Source organism: Schistocerca piceifrons, chromosome 5 (genome assembly GCF_021461385.2).
Source record: "Schistocerca piceifrons isolate TAMUIC-IGC-003096 chromosome 5, iqSchPice1.1, whole genome shotgun sequence".
In the NCBI taxonomy this organism is placed as follows: Eukaryota; Metazoa; Arthropoda; class Insecta; order Orthoptera; family Acrididae; genus Schistocerca; species Schistocerca piceifrons.
This window is the reverse complement of record NC_060142.1, coordinates 323,221,718-323,242,599: the sequence shown is the minus strand read 5'-3', so window position 1 is coordinate 323,242,599 and position 20,882 is coordinate 323,221,718. Positions and strand designations below refer to the sequence as shown.

At 42.1% G+C, this 20,882-nt stretch overlaps 1 protein-coding gene across 1 annotated transcript in view; it reads right to left on the bottom strand.

The window, feature by feature from the left end:
- Positions 1-20,882, bottom strand: part of LOC124797926 (unconventional myosin-Ie-like) — a 365,871-nt gene that overhangs the window by 51,351 nt on the left and 293,638 nt on the right. Inside the window, exons 14-15 of the mRNA XM_047261058.1 lie at positions 20,626-20,775; positions 355-499 (exon numbers count right to left, since the gene is read on the bottom strand). Coding sequence (XP_047117014.1) covers positions 355-499; positions 20,626-20,775 — 295 coding nt within the window. The remainder of the gene's footprint in view (positions 1-354; positions 500-20,625; positions 20,776-20,882) is intronic.

Genomic DNA, 20,882 nt, shown 5'->3' with positions numbered 1-20,882 from the left:
GGTGGACTGCTCATGAAGATACAGATAATGGAGAGGACAGGCAAGATTACAGTTTAAATGTTTGAGATGAAGATTAAAAGTAGCATCCAAGTAGGTGATGAGAGATTCAAAACCAAAATAGATTGTGTATATTTCAGCAATAACAATTATTTAAGGTGAATAAGAGTGCATATGTAATTTATAAAAGTCAAGGTCATTGTTTATTGAGCACCACTCATGACACTGTCTGTAAAGTGAATTATTTATGAACCATAACCTCAAGTGCCCACTAGCCTGGTTTACCATTATTATTAAATAATACAAAAATCAGTTCTAGTTTATAGATTCAAAACAGTTCATGGTATCATCACTTACTGATTCAGGAGCTTTGATGAAAACTTTACTAATACCCAGCTGATACTGGTTTCTTTCCATGTTGACACTCTTCATGATTACCTCAACACCCTGTTTCTCATCACCTTTCCAATGTGGCCATGTTTCTTTGGTCAATATTGCATACCTAAAAGCAGAAAATTTCACAGATTTGAAGGAGATAAACAAAACGAGCATGTATGCATGAACTAACTATAGACATTAGGATTCCTTGTTGATATTTGCGATGCCACATCCTTAAGGGGTAGTGATACCCAACATGAAATCAAGGATTACGTATATTTAAGCAGGAGAAGTAATTGAAATCAATTATTAATTACAAAAAAATAATCTGTTACTAAGAAACAAAAATTGTATATTAAACTTACGTATTTTCTGGAAGTGACAGAGATCACAATAATGTAATAACGTTCTTCAGATACAGCAGTGTTTTTCCACCTGATTTCTCTTATTAAATAATTAATAAAAGTTACAGATGATCACCAAGATGGTGATTTCTATTAATCTTTGTACATAGACCCTGTCTTCATATGTAGGGATACGCCTGCAAGATGAAACTGGCAGTAAAAAGGTTGCCAATGCCTGGCAGCCTAACATCCGATACTGGTTCTTAGGTTGTTCGTAAAATTAGTGCAACTCTAGATAGCTGACTGTTTTTCTTTGAGCTGGATGTTTTAAATAGGGGCTAGGAGGAATAGCTTTGTTCACATTTTAGCTAAACTTCAGAGGAAAAACATGTGATTTGGCAATCAGTACAATGCTGCTACACCACACAAACCAAAAATTTGGTACCACGTTGAAATAATTTTACCAGAGCGATGAAGTCTCTGAAGCATTGTGAAGGCTATTGTTATAATTTTTGTGGCGGCGTTCGTAGCGACAAACAATTCGCTGTAGAAACGGCTTACGAAGTCACCGCCACACTTTTAATAGCGGGCCGACCGGTCCGCTGGAACAGTGAACAGAAAGATGAAAACCCAAACACTCTGATTAAATAAAAGTCGGTACTTATCTTTATTAACGAAGATACAGAAACACAGTAGTTAACTCCGTGTCTACAGAAAACTGTCTAGTTCGAGTCGGAGCGGCTAGGTCAGCGTCGGCTGACGACAAACAACAACTCTGCTGCGATGAACACACAACTGACTAGCAAGTACACAATTCGGTGGCGAGTATACAACTGAGCGGCGAATACAGAACTGTCCTAGCGCTCGTGACTCCAGCGCTTAAGAAACCAGAAGCCAGCGGAGGCGCGTGCAGACTTGCGGCGATTTCCTGTCTCGCTGGCGCTGCTTATACGGACGGCGTCCGGACTTTGATGATGCCAACCTTTTGGCAGCGGGCTCGGGTGGCATTACTGGCTAGGATATAACACTCCTCCCCCCCAAATTGCCGCACCATCGTTGAATAATGACGTGGCGAGCGTCGACGGCGGGGGAGGGGTCTGGCCGCAGGCGTAGCAGAAGAGACCGGGGCGGAGACTGTTGTCGGTGGCAGTCCCCGGTCCGCACCCCAGCATTGGCTGCGCGGGGCCTCGGGAAACACCGACTGAAAACCGAGGTCAGGGTGCACGCCTGTGACCACGGGTGCAGCTTCTGGTACTGGACGCGACGGGGCGTCAGGACCCACGAAGAGAGGCAGCGTCTCCTGACGCTGCGTCGACGGCTGCTGAGTGGGCGCCGGACAAGGCGCTGCGGTGTCAGACTCCTTGGGGGTGCCCAAGGAAAGCGGCTGCAGGACAGGCTGCACAGCCACCGCTTGGGAAGGCGGCCCGGCTGAGGGGTTGACGTCCATCAGCTCCGAAGGCGGTGGCGACTGAAGAGGGACCGCAGGCGCCGGAGCGACCACCTGGGGCGCTCCCGGATGAAGCTGCGCGGGAGGCATCAACAGGACGGGCTGTCGGCGTGGTAGCGGCGACCGCTGCTGCTGCTGCCCTGGGGGTGGCAGCGAAGTCGGAAGGCGCGGCTGGAACCCGCCGCGGACCAAATCTGTGGACAAAGAACGAGCGGCAGAATCTGGGCGGCCAGCGCGGCGCAACTGGTTCTGATGCCTCCTGTGCACCCCAGTAGCACCTTGAACAGTATAAAAACCGCGACCCTGGACACTTATCACGGTACCACGTTCCCAACGACGGCGACCGTGATAAACTCTGAAAAAAACGGCGTCGTTGCGCTGAAAACGCGTGCGATGCTCAGAAGCGGCGGGTCGATCCGGGGGGTGCAACAACCGTAGTAGGGTGCGATGACGACGGCCGTGGAGAAGCTCTGCAAGCGAAGGACTGTCGCGTGGCGTGGTCCGGTACGACGACAGGAACGTGATGAGGGCCTGCTGACGAGAGTGCGTAGCACGAAGGCGGTCCATATGATCCTTGAATGTGCGTACAAAACGTTCCGCTGCACCATTCGATTGAGGGTGGAACGGCGGAGTAAGAACATGGCGAATGCCATTGGCAGAACAAAAACTTTCAAATTCAGCAGAGGTAAATTGTGGACCATTGTCAGACACTAAAACTTCTGGAAGACCCTCAATACAAAAAATTGAAGTCAATGCCTGTATAGTTTGTCCAGACGTTGTAGACTGCATGGGCACAACAAACGGAAAATTACTAAATGCATCGATCACGATGAGCCAACGAGAATTCCAATATGGACCAGCGAAATCAATATGTACTCGCTGCCAGGGACCGGCAGGGCGTGCCCACTCAAAATAGCGTTGAGGCGGAGCAGCTTGGTGTTCGGCACACGTCGAACGATCTGTAGACATGTGCGTAATCTGCTTATCAATGCCGATCCATGTACAATGACGGCGGGCAAGCTGCTTGGTGCGGACCACTCCCCAATGACCTTGATGCAACAAGTCGAGGACCTTGGATTGGAGCACTTGGGGAACCACTACACGAAGCTGGTCATTCTCTGTGCGTAACAGCAAAACTCCATGCGAAACAGACAACAGATGACGTTGCGGATAATAGCGACGAACCACAGGATCCGATATGTCCTTTGCCTTGGACGGCCAACCACGTTGAACAAAACGTAATAGTAAACTAAGATGAGGATCCGTAGCTGTCTCACGTGCCACCTGACGATAATCAATTGGAAAATCCTGGAGGGATTGATGCTCATCGGCGTCAATCTGATGGCAAGAGTCGTCAGAGGAATCGAAGACATCATCCGCAGCAATCGGCAATCTAGAAAGCGCGTCAGCGTTTGCATGCTGAGCTGTAGGGCGATACATATCTCATACTGGTATTGTGATAACAAAAGAGCCCAACGTTGTAGTCTCTGAGCTGTCCGCTGAGGAACTGGTTTAGACGGATGAAACAGTGACGTCAGGGGCTTGTGATCTGTTACTAAATAGAATGGTCTACCATAGAGGTAGTGATGGAATTTTTTGACACCGAACACAATAGCCAACGCTTCCTTGTCCAATTGGCTATAATTACACTGAGCTTTGTTTAGCAATTTAGATGCGAACGCAATAGGACGTTCGGTGTTACCGACTCGGTGAGACAACACAGCACCGAGGCCGAAAGAAGAGGCATCACAAGCTAACACCAGAGGCTTGTTAGGGTCGTAATGGACCAGACAACGATCATTCAATAAAGCCTCTTTAAGCTGCTGAAAGGCTGATTGGCAATCAGCTGACCACACAAACGGAACATTCTTACGGCGGAGACGATGCAACGGTGCAGCAATCTGTGATGCATTAGGTATAAACCTAATATAATACGTCAATTTGCCAAGAACTGCTTGCAATTCATGCAGATTGCGAGGGGCGGGCAAATCACGAATAGCTGCTAAATGTGACTGGGAGGGATGAATGCCTTGAGCATTAATAACATGTCCCAGATACTCCATCTCCGTAAGGAAAAATGAACATTTATCGATGTTGCAACGTAGGCCTGCCTGAGACAACACTTTAAACAAACACTCCAAATTACGGAAATGTTCAGCAGGCGTCCGACCGGACACAACAATATCGTCTAAATAGTTGCAACACGATGGCACATTAGCCAGAAGTTGTGACAAAAAACGCTGAAAAACAGCTGGAGCTGACGCACAACCAAAAGACAAACGCAGAAAACGGAACAACCCCAACGACGTGTTTATGACAAAATACTGTTGTGATTGCTCGTCGAGGGGTAATTGCAAATATGCTTCACGGAGATCAATTTTGGAAAAGAAACGAGCTTCCCCTAACTTATCCATCAGCTCGTCCGGTCTAGGCAAAGGAAAAGAATCAATGACAGTCTGAGGATTAACTGTCGACTTAAAATCAGCACACAAACGTAACTTGCCAGACGGTTTCTTTATAATAACTAAGGGAGAAGCCCACTGGCTCGCTGAAACGGGTTGAATAACACCGTTGTTTTGCCAACGACGAAGTTCATCTGCTACAGGTGCCCGGAGGGCGTGAGGCACTGGACGAGCACGAAAAAATCGAGGCTGAGCATTATCTTTTAACGTAATATGAGCGGCAAAGTTCGCAGCACAACCTAGTTCGTCTTTAAATATGTCACTGTATTGTTTACACAAATCGGTTATGCTGTCTTGAGGAACAACAACAGAATTAATTTGCAACACATTGTCTTGGATAGACAGGCCAAACAAGTCAAAACAGTCTAATCCGAAAATGTTTACACTGTCTGTAGCGCGGAGCACTGTGAATGAAACTGTTTTTGTATTGCCACGGAATGTGGCTGGCACGCTACATACACCTAACACAGGAATTTGTTCTCCACTATAAGTAGCCAAAGAATGTTTTGCCGCTGAAAGTTTAGGGCGGCCGATAGCCGCATACGTAGCACTATTTATGAGAGTCACAGACGCACCAGTGTCTAATTGAAAATTGAAGGTCTTATCCTGGATGCGTAGCTTCACAAATAGTTTATTACACTGTCTCTGGATCGGTGCAGTGGAGGCGGAAGACACAAAATCAGCGCGTTTTGCGCGTGTTCGCTGCTTACGACAACTCGTGGGTGGGGTGGGTGGAACAACAACTCCCGCTTCACTTGCAGTCTGTACATTACTTTTTACAGCGTTTGAATTACGCTTGGGTCGCATAGCAGAGGGCTGGGTGGGTGGCTTATTGCGAACAAGTTTATTACCCACACGAACCGTGGAAGAGTCTTTAAACGCGACCTTCTGGGCGGGCTGGCTTTGACGAACATGAATATCCATGGGCTGGGCAGCACTAGAATTGTTCTTGCGTTTACGCAAACAAACAGTCTGGATGTGTCCTTTCCTTTGACAAAAGTGACAAACCGCGTTTCTTAACGGGCAACGTTCATGAGGATGAGCAAGAACACACTTAGGGCAAGACTTAATTCTATCATTTTGCACACGCGGCTGACGAATGTGTTTAACATGACGCAGCCGGCTAGTGTTTACAGTCTGACTCTGCCGGTGGGGCCGCGGGCGTGACAGAACTTGCTTAGCACAGGCAATTTGAGAAATACATGGCTGATCTAACTCACACTCAGCATAGTCAAAAGTATCTTGGGCTTCAATGATGTTCATCACAGTCTCTAATGACGGGTCAGGCAACTTTAAGATAGCAGCACGAATACGAGAATCTGCAATGTTTTGAGTAATAGCGTCTCGTAGCATGACATCACTGTAGGAAGCTCCACACACACACAATTAAATCGGAACTGACGGGTGAGGCCCCGTAAATCTGTTAACCACTGTTTATTAGATTGATGTGGCAGTTTCTTTAATCTGAAGAACTTGAATCTGGCTGCTGCCACATGAACTCGCGACTCGAAATACTCAGCAAGCTTGTTAACAACAACGTCATAGTCTAAAGCTTCTGGCTGGGATTCCGGGAACAACTTACAAAGTAGTCGATAGACTTCCACGCCTGCAGTGGAAATTAAATAAAGCTGCCACTCAGTACCTGTGATTTTGTAGACTGTCATGTGCGCCTGCAACTGCGCGAAATATTCTCGCCATTCTTCTCTTGATGCATCAAAAGCACGGAAAGGTGGTGCTGCCTGTGCTTGTTCCTTTTGTGTTGGAGGATTAGCCGCTTGTTTGGCGATTGCTTCCACCAGACTTTGTATTTGCTGACTCTGTAACAAGATCAACTGTTGTAATTCGGCAGACATAGTGAACACAAATTAAACCAGCCCCCAAAATTTTATTGCTATAATTAGTATAACCAGAAACAAGTTGAACCAGCCCTGCACACGAGTTCGGCAGTCCTCGTCGCCAGTTTTGTGGCGGCGTTCGTAGCGACAAACAATTCGCTGTAGAAACGGCTTACGAAGTCACCGCCACACTTTTAATAGCGGGCCGACCGGTCCGCTGGAACAGTGAACAGAAAGATGAAAACCCAAACACTCTGATTAAATAAAAGTCGGTACTTATCTTTATTAACGAAGATACAGAAACACAGTAGTGAACTCCGTGTCTACAGAAATCTGTCTAGTTCGAGTCGGAGCGGCTAGGTCAGCGTCGGCTGACGACAAACAACAACTCTGCTGCGGTGAACACACAACTGACTAGCAAGTACACAATTCGGTGGCGAGTATACAACTGAGCGGCGAATACAGAACTGTCCTAGCGCTCGCGACTCCAGCGCTTAAGAAACCAGAAGCCAGCGGTGGCGCGCGCAGACTTGCGGCGATTTCCTGTCTCGCTGGCGCCGCTTATGCGGACGGCGTCCGGACTTTGATGATGCCAACCTTTTGGCAGCGGGCTCGGGTGGCATTACTGGCTAGGATATAACAATAATGAACTATCATTTCAATTGTATTGTTACTTGTTGGATCACATTAACACATTGGCTAATTCAACAATGGTGGCACACTGTATGACTGTCACTGACCCATTATGTCATCCTTACTGCCATTCATTCATTTAATCTAAATCTGCATCTACATGATTTCTCTGCAATTCACAATTAAATAACTGGCAGAAGTATCATCAAACCACCTTCAAGCTATTTCTCTATTGTTCCACTCTCTAATGGAACGTGGGAAAAACAAACACTTAAAATCTTTCTGTGCAGGCTCTGGTTTCTCTTATTTTATTATGGTGATTATTCCTCCCTGTGTAGGTGTGCTCCAACAAAATATTTTCACACTCTGAGAAGAAAGTTGGTAATTGAAATTTCATGAGAAGGTCCTGTCACAATGAAAAACGCATTTGTTTTAATGACTGCCACTCCAATTTACGTATTATATCAGTGCCACTCTCTCCCCTATTTCACAATAATACAAAACAAGCTGCCCTTCTTTGGACTTTTTCAATGTCCTCTGTGGATCCTATTTGATGTGGATCCCACACTGCACAGCAATACTCTCGAAAAGGACATACAAGTGTAGTGTAGGAAGTATCTTTAGTAGACCTGTTGCATTTCCTGAATATTCTTCGGTAAATAAAAGGTCTGTTCAAAAAAAATTCCAGAACATTCATAATTTTACACCAATGGTGTGTTGGAGCGAAATGTGGTTGGCATCCCTGCACATGACTGTGTTTAATGTGTAACTTCCAGAAGTTTCATTGTCGTATGTCTGTTAGTTACTGTTCAGTGCTGTATCAAATAGAACATTGTGTAAGATTTTGCAAATTATAAGATGGCAGATTTAGAGGAGCAATGCAGCTGCATTAAATTTGCATGAAACTCAAGAAAAACTTTACACAGACACATCAAAAAATGCAGGAAGCCTGTAGTAATGAGTGCTTAAGCCGTACTCAGTCTTATGAATGGTTCACATAGTTTAAAAATAGCCGGACAGAAGTTCAATGTAACTCTCATTCAGGACGCTCTTCAATGTCTACCAACAATGCCCATTTCAGTTAAACTGAGCATGCCAACTGGAGACTCACTGTCCAAGAGATTTCAGAATAATGTAACATTTCAGTTGGATCACGGCATGACATCCTGACACAGCATCTTGGAATGCATCATGTTGGCACCAAGTTCGTCCCACGGCTCATGAGTCAAGAACAAAAAGCCCTTCACCTCACAATCTGTGAATATCTTTTGGATTGCACAAAGGAGAATGAGATGCTCCTTAAAAGAATCTTAACTGGTGATGAGATGTGGGTCTATGGTTACGATATTGAGACCAAGGTTTAATCTTCACAACCAATCTGGAAAGGTTCTCCAAGCCCAAAAAAAGCTCGTCATGTCAGGTCAAATGCCAAAGCTATGCTGACAGTTTTCTTTGACTTTGAAGAATTAGTTAATCATGAATTTGTGCCACAGGGACAAGCTGTTAATCGATGGTACTATCAGGATGTGCTGCAACTCCTGCATGAAAATGTGAGAAGGAAACGACCTGAAATGTGGCGAGACTATCTATGGCTCTTGCATCACGATAACAGCCACACATTCATCCCTGTTGGTGCAAGACTACTGTGCAAAATATGAAATCACTGTCCTGCCTCATCCTCCATACTCTCCAGACCTAAGACCTAGGAAAGGGAAGGGAAGGGAAGGGAAAACTGTCTGGGTTGATTGCAGAAAACTTAAGGGGAGACACTGTCACAAGTGGTAAAATACCAGTGGTCACAGGTGTCAGAGGGATGCCTTTTTTAGGGTAGGGAAGGGGGAAAGAAAAGAGAGATTGACAGACACACTCAGTTTGAGAAAACAGATGAACAGGAGTCAGATTTTAGCATACAGCTTCCATTTAAACAATGTTCAACAGAAAGTAATCAGAAACTGCCAGTTCATCTTCGCCAAAGCAGTTATAATCCCATTAGTATGCAGTATCAGTTATCTTTATTACACCATAACATTCCGGGACTCAGAAATAAAGTTGATGAACTACTCATTTGTACTGATGAAATGAATTCATCTAACCAAATTGACATAATCTGCCTCTCTGAACATCAAGTGACCACTGGTATAGATATGTTAGACATTTCAGGATTTAAGCTAGCTTCCTACTTCTGCAAAGTAGATATGGATGGAGGAGGAGTTGCCACATTTATTAAAAACTGCCATAAATTCAAGAACATTGACATTAATAAATTCTGTTTAGAGCAGTATCTAGAAGCATTTGCAACATTAGTAGAGTTCCATAACAGATCCTATATAATAGGAACTATTTACCGAGCACCTGCAGGAAATTATAATCTATTCATAAATCATCTAGAAGCTCTTTTGGGTTATTTAACAGGAAGAAACAAAGAAATTTTGATTGCTGGTGACTTTAATACAGATTTTCTAATGCAATCTTCCAGTAAACATTTACTGTAGTTAGTAATGTTGTCTTTCAACTTAACTCACACTGTAAACTTTCCAACTAGGATCACTAAATCCTCAAGGACAGCTATTGATAACATTTTTATAGAGAAATCAAAACAACAAAATCATATCATAAAACCTGTAATAAATGGACTATCAGATCATGACATGTAGCTCCTTGTTTTAGATGTAAATTCTAAGCAGATTATCAAAACTGCTAAATCTGAGTACAGGAGAGTAGTCAGTCAACCAAAAATTGAGTGTTTTAGAAAACTGGTCAAAGATATGAACTGGAAAGATATTTTAGTGCTCATGACATGAATGAAAATTATAACACATTCATGAACAATGTCAGTGCCATGTTCGAAAACTGTTTTCTTCTAAAAGTTACTCAAATTAAACGGAAGTGTATAATAAAACCATGGATTACACAAAGAATAAAGATTTCCTGGAAGACAAAAAGGAAAATGTATCGAATAGCTCCAATGCTGATGATTTAGCTAAATACAAGGAATACTGTAAAATATTAAAAAAAAGTAATTCAGACATCTAAACAAATGCACTACGAGAAGAAGATAGCAATGTCATGGAACAAAATAACAACAATATGGGATATAGTGAAAGAAGAGACTGGTAGAACCAGAAAGGAACAGGAGCAAATAGCATCAAGGATAGATGACACATTAGTAACTGATGGGCATAGTGTGGCAAATCTATTTAACAAGTACTTTGCATCTGTTACTGATAGGATGGGATTGTTAGGATCAGTAAATAATGCCCTTGAATATCTAAAACTAGCCTTTACAAATAGCTTCAGGTACATGAATATGTCACTCACTTCACCAAAAGAAATAACTTCCATAATAAAATCTTTAAAAACAAAGCATTCTAGTGGCTACGAAGAAATATCAACAAAGATAATTAAGGCATGTTCTTGTGAGTTCAGTACAATCCTAAGTTACTTGTGTAACCAGTCAATTATAACTGGGACATTTCCTGACTGACTAAAATATGCGGATGTTAAGACTCTATTCAAGAAAGGAGGTAAAGAGACACCATCAAACTACAGACCGATTTCACTTTTGCCAGCATTCTCAAAAATTTTAGAAAAGGTAATGTACAGGCAGCTTCTCAAACATCTGGCCATAAATAACACATTATCAAGAACACAGTTTGGATTTCTGAATGGTTCTGATACTGAGAAGGCTATTTACACCTACAGTAAAAATGTACTTAATTCATTAAATAACAAATTACAAGCAGCAGGTATTTTCTGTGATTTGTGAAAGGCATTTGATTACGTGAACCACAACATCCTTTTGAATAAATTAGAATTCTATGGTGTCACGGGCAGTGCTGCTGCAAAATAGTTCAAGTCATACCTCGCTAACAGGAAACAAAGGGTGTCAGTGCAAGGGACTAGTGAATTAAGTTGTCAGTCACCATCAGAATGGGAAGAAATTACATGTTGTGTCCCACAAGGATCCATCTTAGGGCCATTGCTTTTTCTTGTGTACATTAATGATCTCTCATCAGTTACACTGCCAGAAAAAGAGTTCATTTTGTTTGCAGATGACACAAATATTGCAATAAATAGTATGTCGAGTGTAGTTCTAGAAAGATCTGCTAATGATATTTTCATGGATATTAATAAATGGTTTAAAGCCAACTCACTGACATTAAACTTCGAAAAGACTCACTATATGCAATTCAGAACCTGTAAGAGGTTTCCACCCAGCATATGCATAAAGTATGAAGAAGAGCAGGTAGAAGAGGTTGACAGTCTTAAATTCCTGGGATTACAACTTGATAAATTTTGTTGGGAGGAGCACACCACAAAACTGCAGAAATGCCTTAACAAATCTGTATTTGCAATTCGAGTGTCAGCTGACATAGGCGACATAAAAATGAAAAAGCTTGCATACTTTGCCTACTTCCATTCCATAATGTCATATGGTTATATTCTGGGGTAACTCTTCAAGTCAAACAATAGTTTTTGGAGTCCAAAAGTGTGTAATACGTATTATTTGTGGAGTAAATTCACTGACATCCTGTAGAAACCTCTTCAAAGTACTGGGTATACTAACTACTGCCTCTCAGTATACTTACTCCTTAATGAAATTTGTCCTAAATAATATATCTCTTTTTCCAACAAACAGCTCAGTTCATACATACAATGTTGTTGCTGTTGTGGTCTTCAGTCCTGAGACTGGTTTGATGCAGCTCTCCATGCTACTCTATCCTGTGCAACCTTCTTCATCTCCCAGTACCTACTGCAACCTACATCCTTCTGAATCTGCTTAGTGTATTCATCTCTTGGTCTCCCTCTATGATTTTTACCCTCCACGCTGCCCTCCAATACTAAATTGGTGATCCCTTGATGCCTCAGAACATGTCCTACCAACCGATCCCTTCTTCTGGTCAAGTTGTGCCACAAACTCCTCTTCTCCCCAATTGTATTCAATACTTCATCATTAGTTATGTGATCTACCCACCTTATCTTCAGCATTCTTCTGTAGCACCACATTTCGAAAGCTTCTATTCTCTTCCTGTCCAAACTATTAACCGTCCATGTTTCACTTCCATACATGGCTACACTCCATACAAATACTTTCAGAAATGACTTCCTGTCACTTAAATCTATACTCGATGTTAACAAATTTCTCTTCTTCACAAACGCTTTCCTTGCCATTGCCAGCCTACATTTTATATCCTCTCTACTTCGACCATCATCAGTTATTTTGCTCCCCAAATAGCAAAACTCCTTTACTACTTTAAGTGTCTCATTTCCTAATCTAATACCCTCAACATCACCCGACTTAATTAGACTACATTCCATTATCCTCGTTTTGCTTTTGTTGATGTTCATCTTATATCCTCCCTTCAAGACACCATCCATTCCGTTCAACTGCTCTTCCAAGTCCTTTGCTGTCTCTGACAGAATTACAATGTCATCGGCGAACCTCAAAGTTTTTATTTCTTCTCCATGGATTTTAATACCTACTCCGAATTTTTCTTTTGTTTCCTTTACTGCTTGCTCAATATACAGATTGAACAACATCGAGGAGAGGCTACAACCCTGTCTTACTCCCTTCCCAACCACTGCTTCCCTTTCATGTCCCTCGACTCTTATAATTGCGATCTGGTTTCTGTACAAATTGTAAATAGCCTTTTGCTCCCTGTATTTTACCCCTGCCACCTTTAGAATTTGAAAGAGAGTATTCCAGTCAACATTGTCAAAAGCTTTCTCTAAGTCTACAAATGCTAGAAATGTAGGTTTGCCATTCCTTAATCTTTCTTCTAAGATAAGTCGTAAGGTCAGTATTGCCTCACGTGTTCCAGTATTTCTACGGAAGCCAAACTGGTCTTCCCCAAGGTCGGCTTCTACTAGTTTTTCCATTCGTCTGTAAAGAATTCGTGTTAGTATTTTGCAGCTGTGGCTTATTAAACTGATTGTTCGGTAATTTTCACATCTGTCAACACCTGCTTTCTTTGGGATTGGAATTATTATATTCTTCTTGAAGTCTGAGGGTATTTCGCCTGTTTCATACATCTTGCTCACCAGATGGTAGAGTTTTGTCAGGACTGGCTCTCCCAAGGCCGTCAGTAGTTCCAATGGAATGTTGTCTACTCCGGGGGCCTTGTTTCGACTCAGATCTTTCAGTGCTCTGTCAAACTCTTCACGCAGTATTGTATCTCCCATTTCATCTTCATCTACATCCTCTTCCATTTCCATAATATTGTCCTCAAGTACATCGCCCTTGTATAGACCCTCTATATACTCCTTCCACCTTTCTGCTTTCCCTTCTTTGCTTATAACTGGGTTTCCATCTGAGCTCTTGATGTTCATACAAGTGTTTCTCTTATCTCCAAAGGTCTCTTTAATTTTCCTGTAGGCAGTATCTATCTTACCCCTAGTGAGATAAGCCTCTACATCCTTAATTTGTCCTCTAGCCATCCCTGCTTAGCCATTTTGCACTTCCTGTCGATCTCATTTTTGAGACGTTTGTATTCCTTTTTGCCTGCTTCATTTACTGCATTTTTATATTTTCTCCTTTCATCAATTAAATTCAATATTTCTTCTGTTCCCCAAGGATTTCTACTAGCCCTCGTCTTTTTACCTACTTGATCCTCTGCTGCCTTCACTACTTCATCCCTCAAAGCTACCCATTCTTCTTCTACTGTATTTCTTTCCCCCATTTCTGTCAATTGTTCTCTTATGCTCTCCCTGAGACTCTGTACAACCTCTGGTTCTTTCAGTTTATCCAGGTCCCATCTCCTTAAATTCCCACCTTTTTGCGGTTTCTTCAGTTTTAATCTACAGGTCATAATACTAGGAACAAAAATGATCTGGACAAGGACTTAAAAGCACTTACTTTAGTTCAAAAAGGGGTCCACTACTCAGGTACACTCATCTTCAATAATTTGCCACCAAACATAAAAAATTTCATAACAAAAAGATCAGTTTGAAAGGAGCCTGAAAGACGTACTAGTGGCCAACTCCTTCTACTCCATTGACAAATTTTTTAATAGAAACAAATTATGTATTGTATTATTCATACTATTAGTATTGTTATTACAGCTTTTTTTTTAAAAAAAAATAGAATTTGACATGTTCCACATCCAGGAGGATCTCCTCAGCACAAATCTATGGAACGAAAAACCAATCTTATCTAATCTATCCTGCAGACATTTTTTAATTTCCAAAGTTGAAAACCCTAGTGAAAGGACAAAGATTTGCAATGATAGTCGTGATAAAAGAAAATTCCCAGACAGTGCTTTGAATGATCCAGCAAGAGGCATATCAAAACTGCTTCCAGAAATGGAAACTGTGTTAGGAGTAGTATATCAATTGTAGGGCAGAGTATTTTGAAAGCATAGAAAAATTTTGTGGACAAAGTTCCTGAATTTTTTGAACAGACCTTGTATTTAGTTGCATTTACAGCCTTTATATTTGTGCAATTTATTATGTAACTGAAACATAGTGAGTTCCTTTTAGTACTCTCTGGCTTCATACTTTTCATTAGTTAGACTCAACTGCCACTTTTCGCACCATACAGATGGCTTGTCTAAATCATTTTGCAATTTGTTTTGATCACCGGATGACCTTATAAGACATTAAATGACAGTATCACCTGCAAACAATCTAAGAGTGCTATTCAGATTGTGGCCTAAATCATTTATGTCTATCACGAACAGCAGATGCCCTAAATGATTTCCATGGGGAATGCCCGATATTACTTCCATTTTACTTGATGACTTTCCGTCAGTTACTATGAACTCTGACCTTTCTGAGAGGAAATCATGAATCCAGTCACACAACTGAGATAATATTCCATAGGCTTACAATCTGATTAGAAGTCGCTTGTGAGGTACGGTGTCAAAAGCCTTTGGAAATCTAAAAATATGGAATCAAATTGAGACTCCTGTCAACAGCACTCATTACTTCATGAGAATAAGGATCTAGCTGTGTTTCACAAGAATGATATTTTCTGAATACATGTTGGCTGTTTGTCAAGCAACTGTTTTCTTCAAGATTACTCATAATGTTCGAACACAGTATATGTTCCAAAACCCTACTGCAAATTGATGTTAGCGATATGGGTCTGTAACTCAGCAGATTACTCATATTTCCTTTCTTGGATACTGGTTTGACTTCTGCAACTTTCCAGTCTTTAGGTATGGATCTTTCAACAAGTGATTGGTTGTATATGACTGCTATATATGGAGCTATTATATCATCATACTCTGAGAGGAGCCTGACTTTTACACAGGGTGTTTCAAAAATGACCGGTATATTTGAAACGGCAATAAAAACTAAACGAGCAGCGATAGAAATACACCGTTTGTTGCAATATGCTTGGGACAACAGTACATTTTCAGGCGGACAAACTTTCGAAATTACAGTAGTTACAATTTTCAACAACAGATGGCGCTGCAAGTGATGTGAAAGATATAGAAGACAACGCAGTCTGTGGGTGCGCCATTCTGTACGTCGTCTTTCTGCTGTAAGTGTGTGCTGTTCACAACGTGCAAGTGTGCTGTAGACAACATGGTTTATTCCTTAGAACAGAGGATTTTTTGGTGTTGGAATTCCACCGCCTAGAACACAATGTTGTTGCAACAAGACGAAGTTTTCAACGGAGGTTTAATGTAACCAAAGGACCGAAAAGCGATACAATAAAGGATCTGTTTGAAAAATTTCAACGGACTGGGAACGTGACAGATGAACGTGCTGGAAAGGTAGGGTGACCGCGTACGGCAACCACAGAAGGCAACGCGCAGCTAGTGCAGCAGGTGATCCAACAGCGGCCTCGGGTTTCCGTTCGCCGTGTTGCAGCTGCGGTCCAAATGACGCCACCATCCACGTATCGTCTCATGCGCCAGAGTTTACACCTCTATCCATACAAAATTCAAACGCGGCAACCCCTCAGCGCCGCTACCATTGCTGCACGAGAGACATTCGCTAACGATATAGTGCACAGGATTGATGACGGCGATATGCATGTGGGCAGCATTTGGTTTACTGACGAAGCTTATTTTTACCTGGACGGCTTCGTCAATAAACAGAACTGGCGCATATGGGGAACCGAAAAGCCCCATGTTGCAGTCCCATCGTCCCTGCATCCTCAAAAAGTACTGGTCTGGGCCGCCATTTCTTCCAAAGGAATCATTGGCCCATTTTTCAGATCCGAAACGATTACTGCATCACGCTATCTGGACATTCTTCGTGAATTTGTGGCGGTACAAACTGCCTTAGACGACACTGCGAACACCTCGTGGTTTATGCAAGATGGTGCCCGGCCACATCGCACGGCCGACGTCTTTAATTTCCTGAATGAATATTTCGATGATCGTGTGACTGCTTTGGGCTATCCGAAACATACAGGAGGCGGCATGGATTGGCCTCCCTATTCGCCAGACATGAACCCCTGTGACGTCTTTCTGTGGGGACACTTGAAAGACCAGGTGTACCGCTAGAATCCAGAAACAATTGAACAGCTAAAGCAGTACATCTCATCTGCATGTGAAGCCGTTCCGCCAGACACGTTGTCAAAGGTTTCGGGTAATTTCATTCAGAGACTACGCCATATTATTGCTACGCATGGTGGATATGTGGAAAATATCGTACTATAGAGTTTCCCAGACCGCAGCGCCATCTGTTGTTGAAAATTATAACTACTGTAATTTCGAAAGTTTGTCTGCCTGAAAATGTACTGTTGTCCCAAGCATATTGCAACAAACGGTGTATTTCTATCGCTGCTCGTTTAGTTTTTATTGCCGTTTCAAATATACCGGTCATTTTTGAAACACCCTGTACAATCGAGGCCCTGCCTTTATTAAGTGATTTACATTAAGCTGATAAGCTACACTGAGGACACCTGTTTCTAAGTTACTTATGTTGATAGTTGTTCTTGGTTCGAATTCTGGAATATCTACTTCGTCTTCTTTGGTGAAAGAATTTCAGAAAACCATATTTAGCAGTTTGCTTTAGTGGCACGGTGGTCAGTAACATCACCACCGTTTTCATGCAGTGAAGTACTGATTGTGTCTTTCTGCTGGCCGTGCTTTACATATGACCACAATCTCTCTGAATTTTCTGCCAGATTTCTAGGCAGAGTTTCACTGTGGAAAGTATTAAAAGTATCTTGCAAATAAGTTAGCCACTACATTTGGAGCTTCTCTAAAGCTTTGTCAATCTTGAGGGTTTTTCTTTTTTTTAAATCTGGCATGAGTTTTTCATTGCGTCTGCAACAGTGTTCTGACCTGTTTAGTATACCATGGGGGATCAATATCATCTCTCATTAATTTATTCGGTATATGTCTCTCAACAGCTGTAGATACTATTTCTCTGCGTTTAAACCACATCTGGTCTACACTTACATATTCAGACTGGAAGCAGTGGAGACTGTCTCTTAGGAAGGCCTCACGTGAATTTTTATTTCCTTTTTTAAATAGAAGTATTATGTGTTTAATTTTGGTGTATTTGGATGTTACAGGATTCAATCTAGCTACAACAACCTTGTAGTCACTAATCCCTCTATCTATCATGATGCTCCCTATCTGCTCAGGATTATCTGTTGCTAAGAGGTCAAGCATGCTTTCACAATCATTTACACTTTGAGTGGGCTCCTGAACTAACTGTTCAAAATAATTTGCTGAGAACACATTCTGAACGATTTTCGAAAGGATTTTGCACCTGCTTCTGACTTTAAATGTGTATTTTCACCAACATATCCGTGGTAGCCGAAGTCACCACTAACTATTATTGTATGATTGATGTACCAATTTGAAATGCAACAAGTTTTCTTTGAACTGTTCAGCAACTGAGTCAGGGGGTCAGTAAAAAGAACCAATTATTAATTTCTTCTGGTTATCAAGTATAACCTCTGCCCATACTAACTCACATGAACTATCTACTTTAAATTTCACTGTAAGGTAAACTATTTGTGACAGCAAAAAGCACTCCACCACCTACTTTATTTAAACTATCCTTTCTAAACATGGTTAGGGCCCTTGTCAAAATTTCAGCTGAACTTCTTTCTGGCCTTAGCCAGCTTTCCATACTTATAACAATTTGAGCTCTGGTTCTTTTCCAACACAGCTATGGCAATTTACAGCTACAATATTGATTGTTCCTATGGCTACCCTCTTCCTGAGTTCACCCTGCACCCTTTGAAACTGGAGCCCTTTCTGCACTTTCTCAAGATCCTCTAACATAACAAACAACCCAGTCACCTCCACGCAGCCCCTAATAGTTCTGTAGCCCCTCCTACTTGCAGTGGATGCCTGAGGTATTTAGCAGAGCTCAGAAACCCACCATCCTATGGCACAAATCAAGGAATCTGCAGCCTACATTGTCCCAGAAATGCCTGAGCCTCTGAGTCAGACCCTCCACTGTGCTCTGTAACAAAGGACCACAGATGTTTTTGTCAATGATGCTACAGATGGTGAGCTCTGGCTTCATCTTCCAAACAAGACTGGCAATCTTTACCACTTCAGTTAGCTGCCCAAAACCAGAGAGAATCTCTTCCGATTCAAAGCAACACACATCTTTAGTTCCGACATGAGCCATTACCTGCAGTTGGCTGCTCCCTGTGCTCTTCACGGCAACCGGAAGCACCCTTTTCACACCTGGAATGAGTTCTCCCAGCATACACACAGAGCTTTGTGGGCCGAGAGGCTTCCTTTTGGACAGGCTGAATGACTTCATCGGGCTCAGGGACTTCATCAGCTACAGCCAGTGCCCGAAACCTGTTCATCAGATGAACCAGAATGGCCCTCCGATTGGCTCCCCGTAAAGTCTTTTGGTGCCTGCCTCTCCTTGGGGCAACCCCCCACTTGACCACGGGTTTGGGGTTAATCAGTGGGGGCAGTATCCCTACCGTGGCCATAGTAGTGGGCCGATCGGGGTATACATGGATTGTACTGGACATCGCCCAGATCCCGACATCTGGCCCCCTCACAGGGATTACCATTGGCTACAGCTTCAAGCTGTGTGAAGGACGCCAACACTTACCTGGAGCACCACTAAGGGTCACCAACTTAGCTCGAATTGACCACAGCAATCACAGTCCCTACCCACACCAAAGACAGCAAATTGCATGCTACACAGTTGTTAGAACATTAGACTGTGCCCGTAAGCACTTAAAACACACAAAAAATTAAGAAAGTAAACTGGTATCCACTAAAATAACTGAAAATAAGTCGCTCTTGTTTGAAGCTCATAAGTAAAATTAGGAAGGAAGTGATATACTCGCCTTACCTGCAGCAGTGACAGAAGGTAGACTCTCTTGCTGACGGTCCAACTGACTCCAGAGTCTAATGATCTACTGCCAATGTATCACTATTTGATGATATCTCTCACTTGCAGGCCTCATTACCTAAAGATTTTTATTTATCCATACCCCTATTATCAAATTATCTGAGCAACATCAGCCAAATTTTTTCTTGTGTTTAAGTTCTACAAAGCAGGTACTCTTTGTCATATACTTCAGTACAATTAAACTGTTCAGTCAGCATGTTTGTCTGCATATGCCCTAACAAACACAATCTATCTGTTTTATTCAAGTGAGAATGGCTCATATCAGAAGTGTTGTAAGATCCTCACCTGTCCTATTTTTGCAAGTATAGCTTTTATCGTATCAACTGTGGTTAAGCAGAGAGCCTAGGCTCAATTCCACAATGCAAACAGAAAATGAAATCTGATGCTTGGGTTACGGTCAGCATGGAAGGTACAAGGCATTTTCCCATTTTTAGCAGAATTGTGGCTATTTCACCTAAGTGCACACTACCTTTTACATGTTTACTCTCAGTTTGGAATGACATAATTCCTAGATGCTTCATTTAGAACACATTCACTGTGATTCTATATAAATACCAATGTTACAATGTTATTTATGAACAATCGTTTATTTCTCAACTACTGATGACCGAACTGACTTAATAAAAGTCACAACCACAATATTAGGATGCAATGACAGTTCCAATGTAAAAACAATTATGTAAGTGATATTAAAGCAAAATATTTCCTTTTCCTTTTAAATCAATTTACACATAACCTAATTAGCTGCCTCCGTGGCTGAGGTCACTAATGCACGTTCGGGCGGTGGCACTCTACCAGGGGGTAAGCTGCTTCAAATACTAGTTGTGGAGAATGTTTTCTCTACCAGTATTTGGTCAGCAAGAGGAGGGTTGTTAAGCTTGGCGGCCCCCTTGTTGCTGTTTGCAAGGAGTAGGCTATGTGCTGGCACTGGGTTTCACCTTCTTTCTTCTCTCATATCATCATCACCCCCCCCCCCCCCCCCCACACACACACACACACACACACACCACATTCCTTGTGTTATCAAATTGATTATTACCACCAAACGTAATAAACAAGATGCAGCAAAGAGACAATTGATCACAGTCCACATGTATGTTCTTACAGGAGTTCCCATTTGGTAATGGAAACACTTAATGTGAACATTATGTATAGAGCATGACTGATAACCTTTTACTTAGCATGCACTTGGGGGTAAGGTTCATTAACTAAAATTAAATTACCTGTTCAGAAATTTTCTGAATGGTCGCCGATAAGCAAAACCAGCACGCCTGACACGTATATTTTCTTTCAGTCCAAGATATTCCACCTGATGTTTTACCCTCAGCTCCTCCCAATCTCGTGGTCGTTTGGTTTCATTTGGTTTTATACATCTAAAAACAAATAAATAAGAATCTTAGAGTGTCAGTGTGATATCGTCACTTTCAACAATCTGAGCTGCAGTTTACATTTCTTATGATTATAAAGATAATCGCTGCAC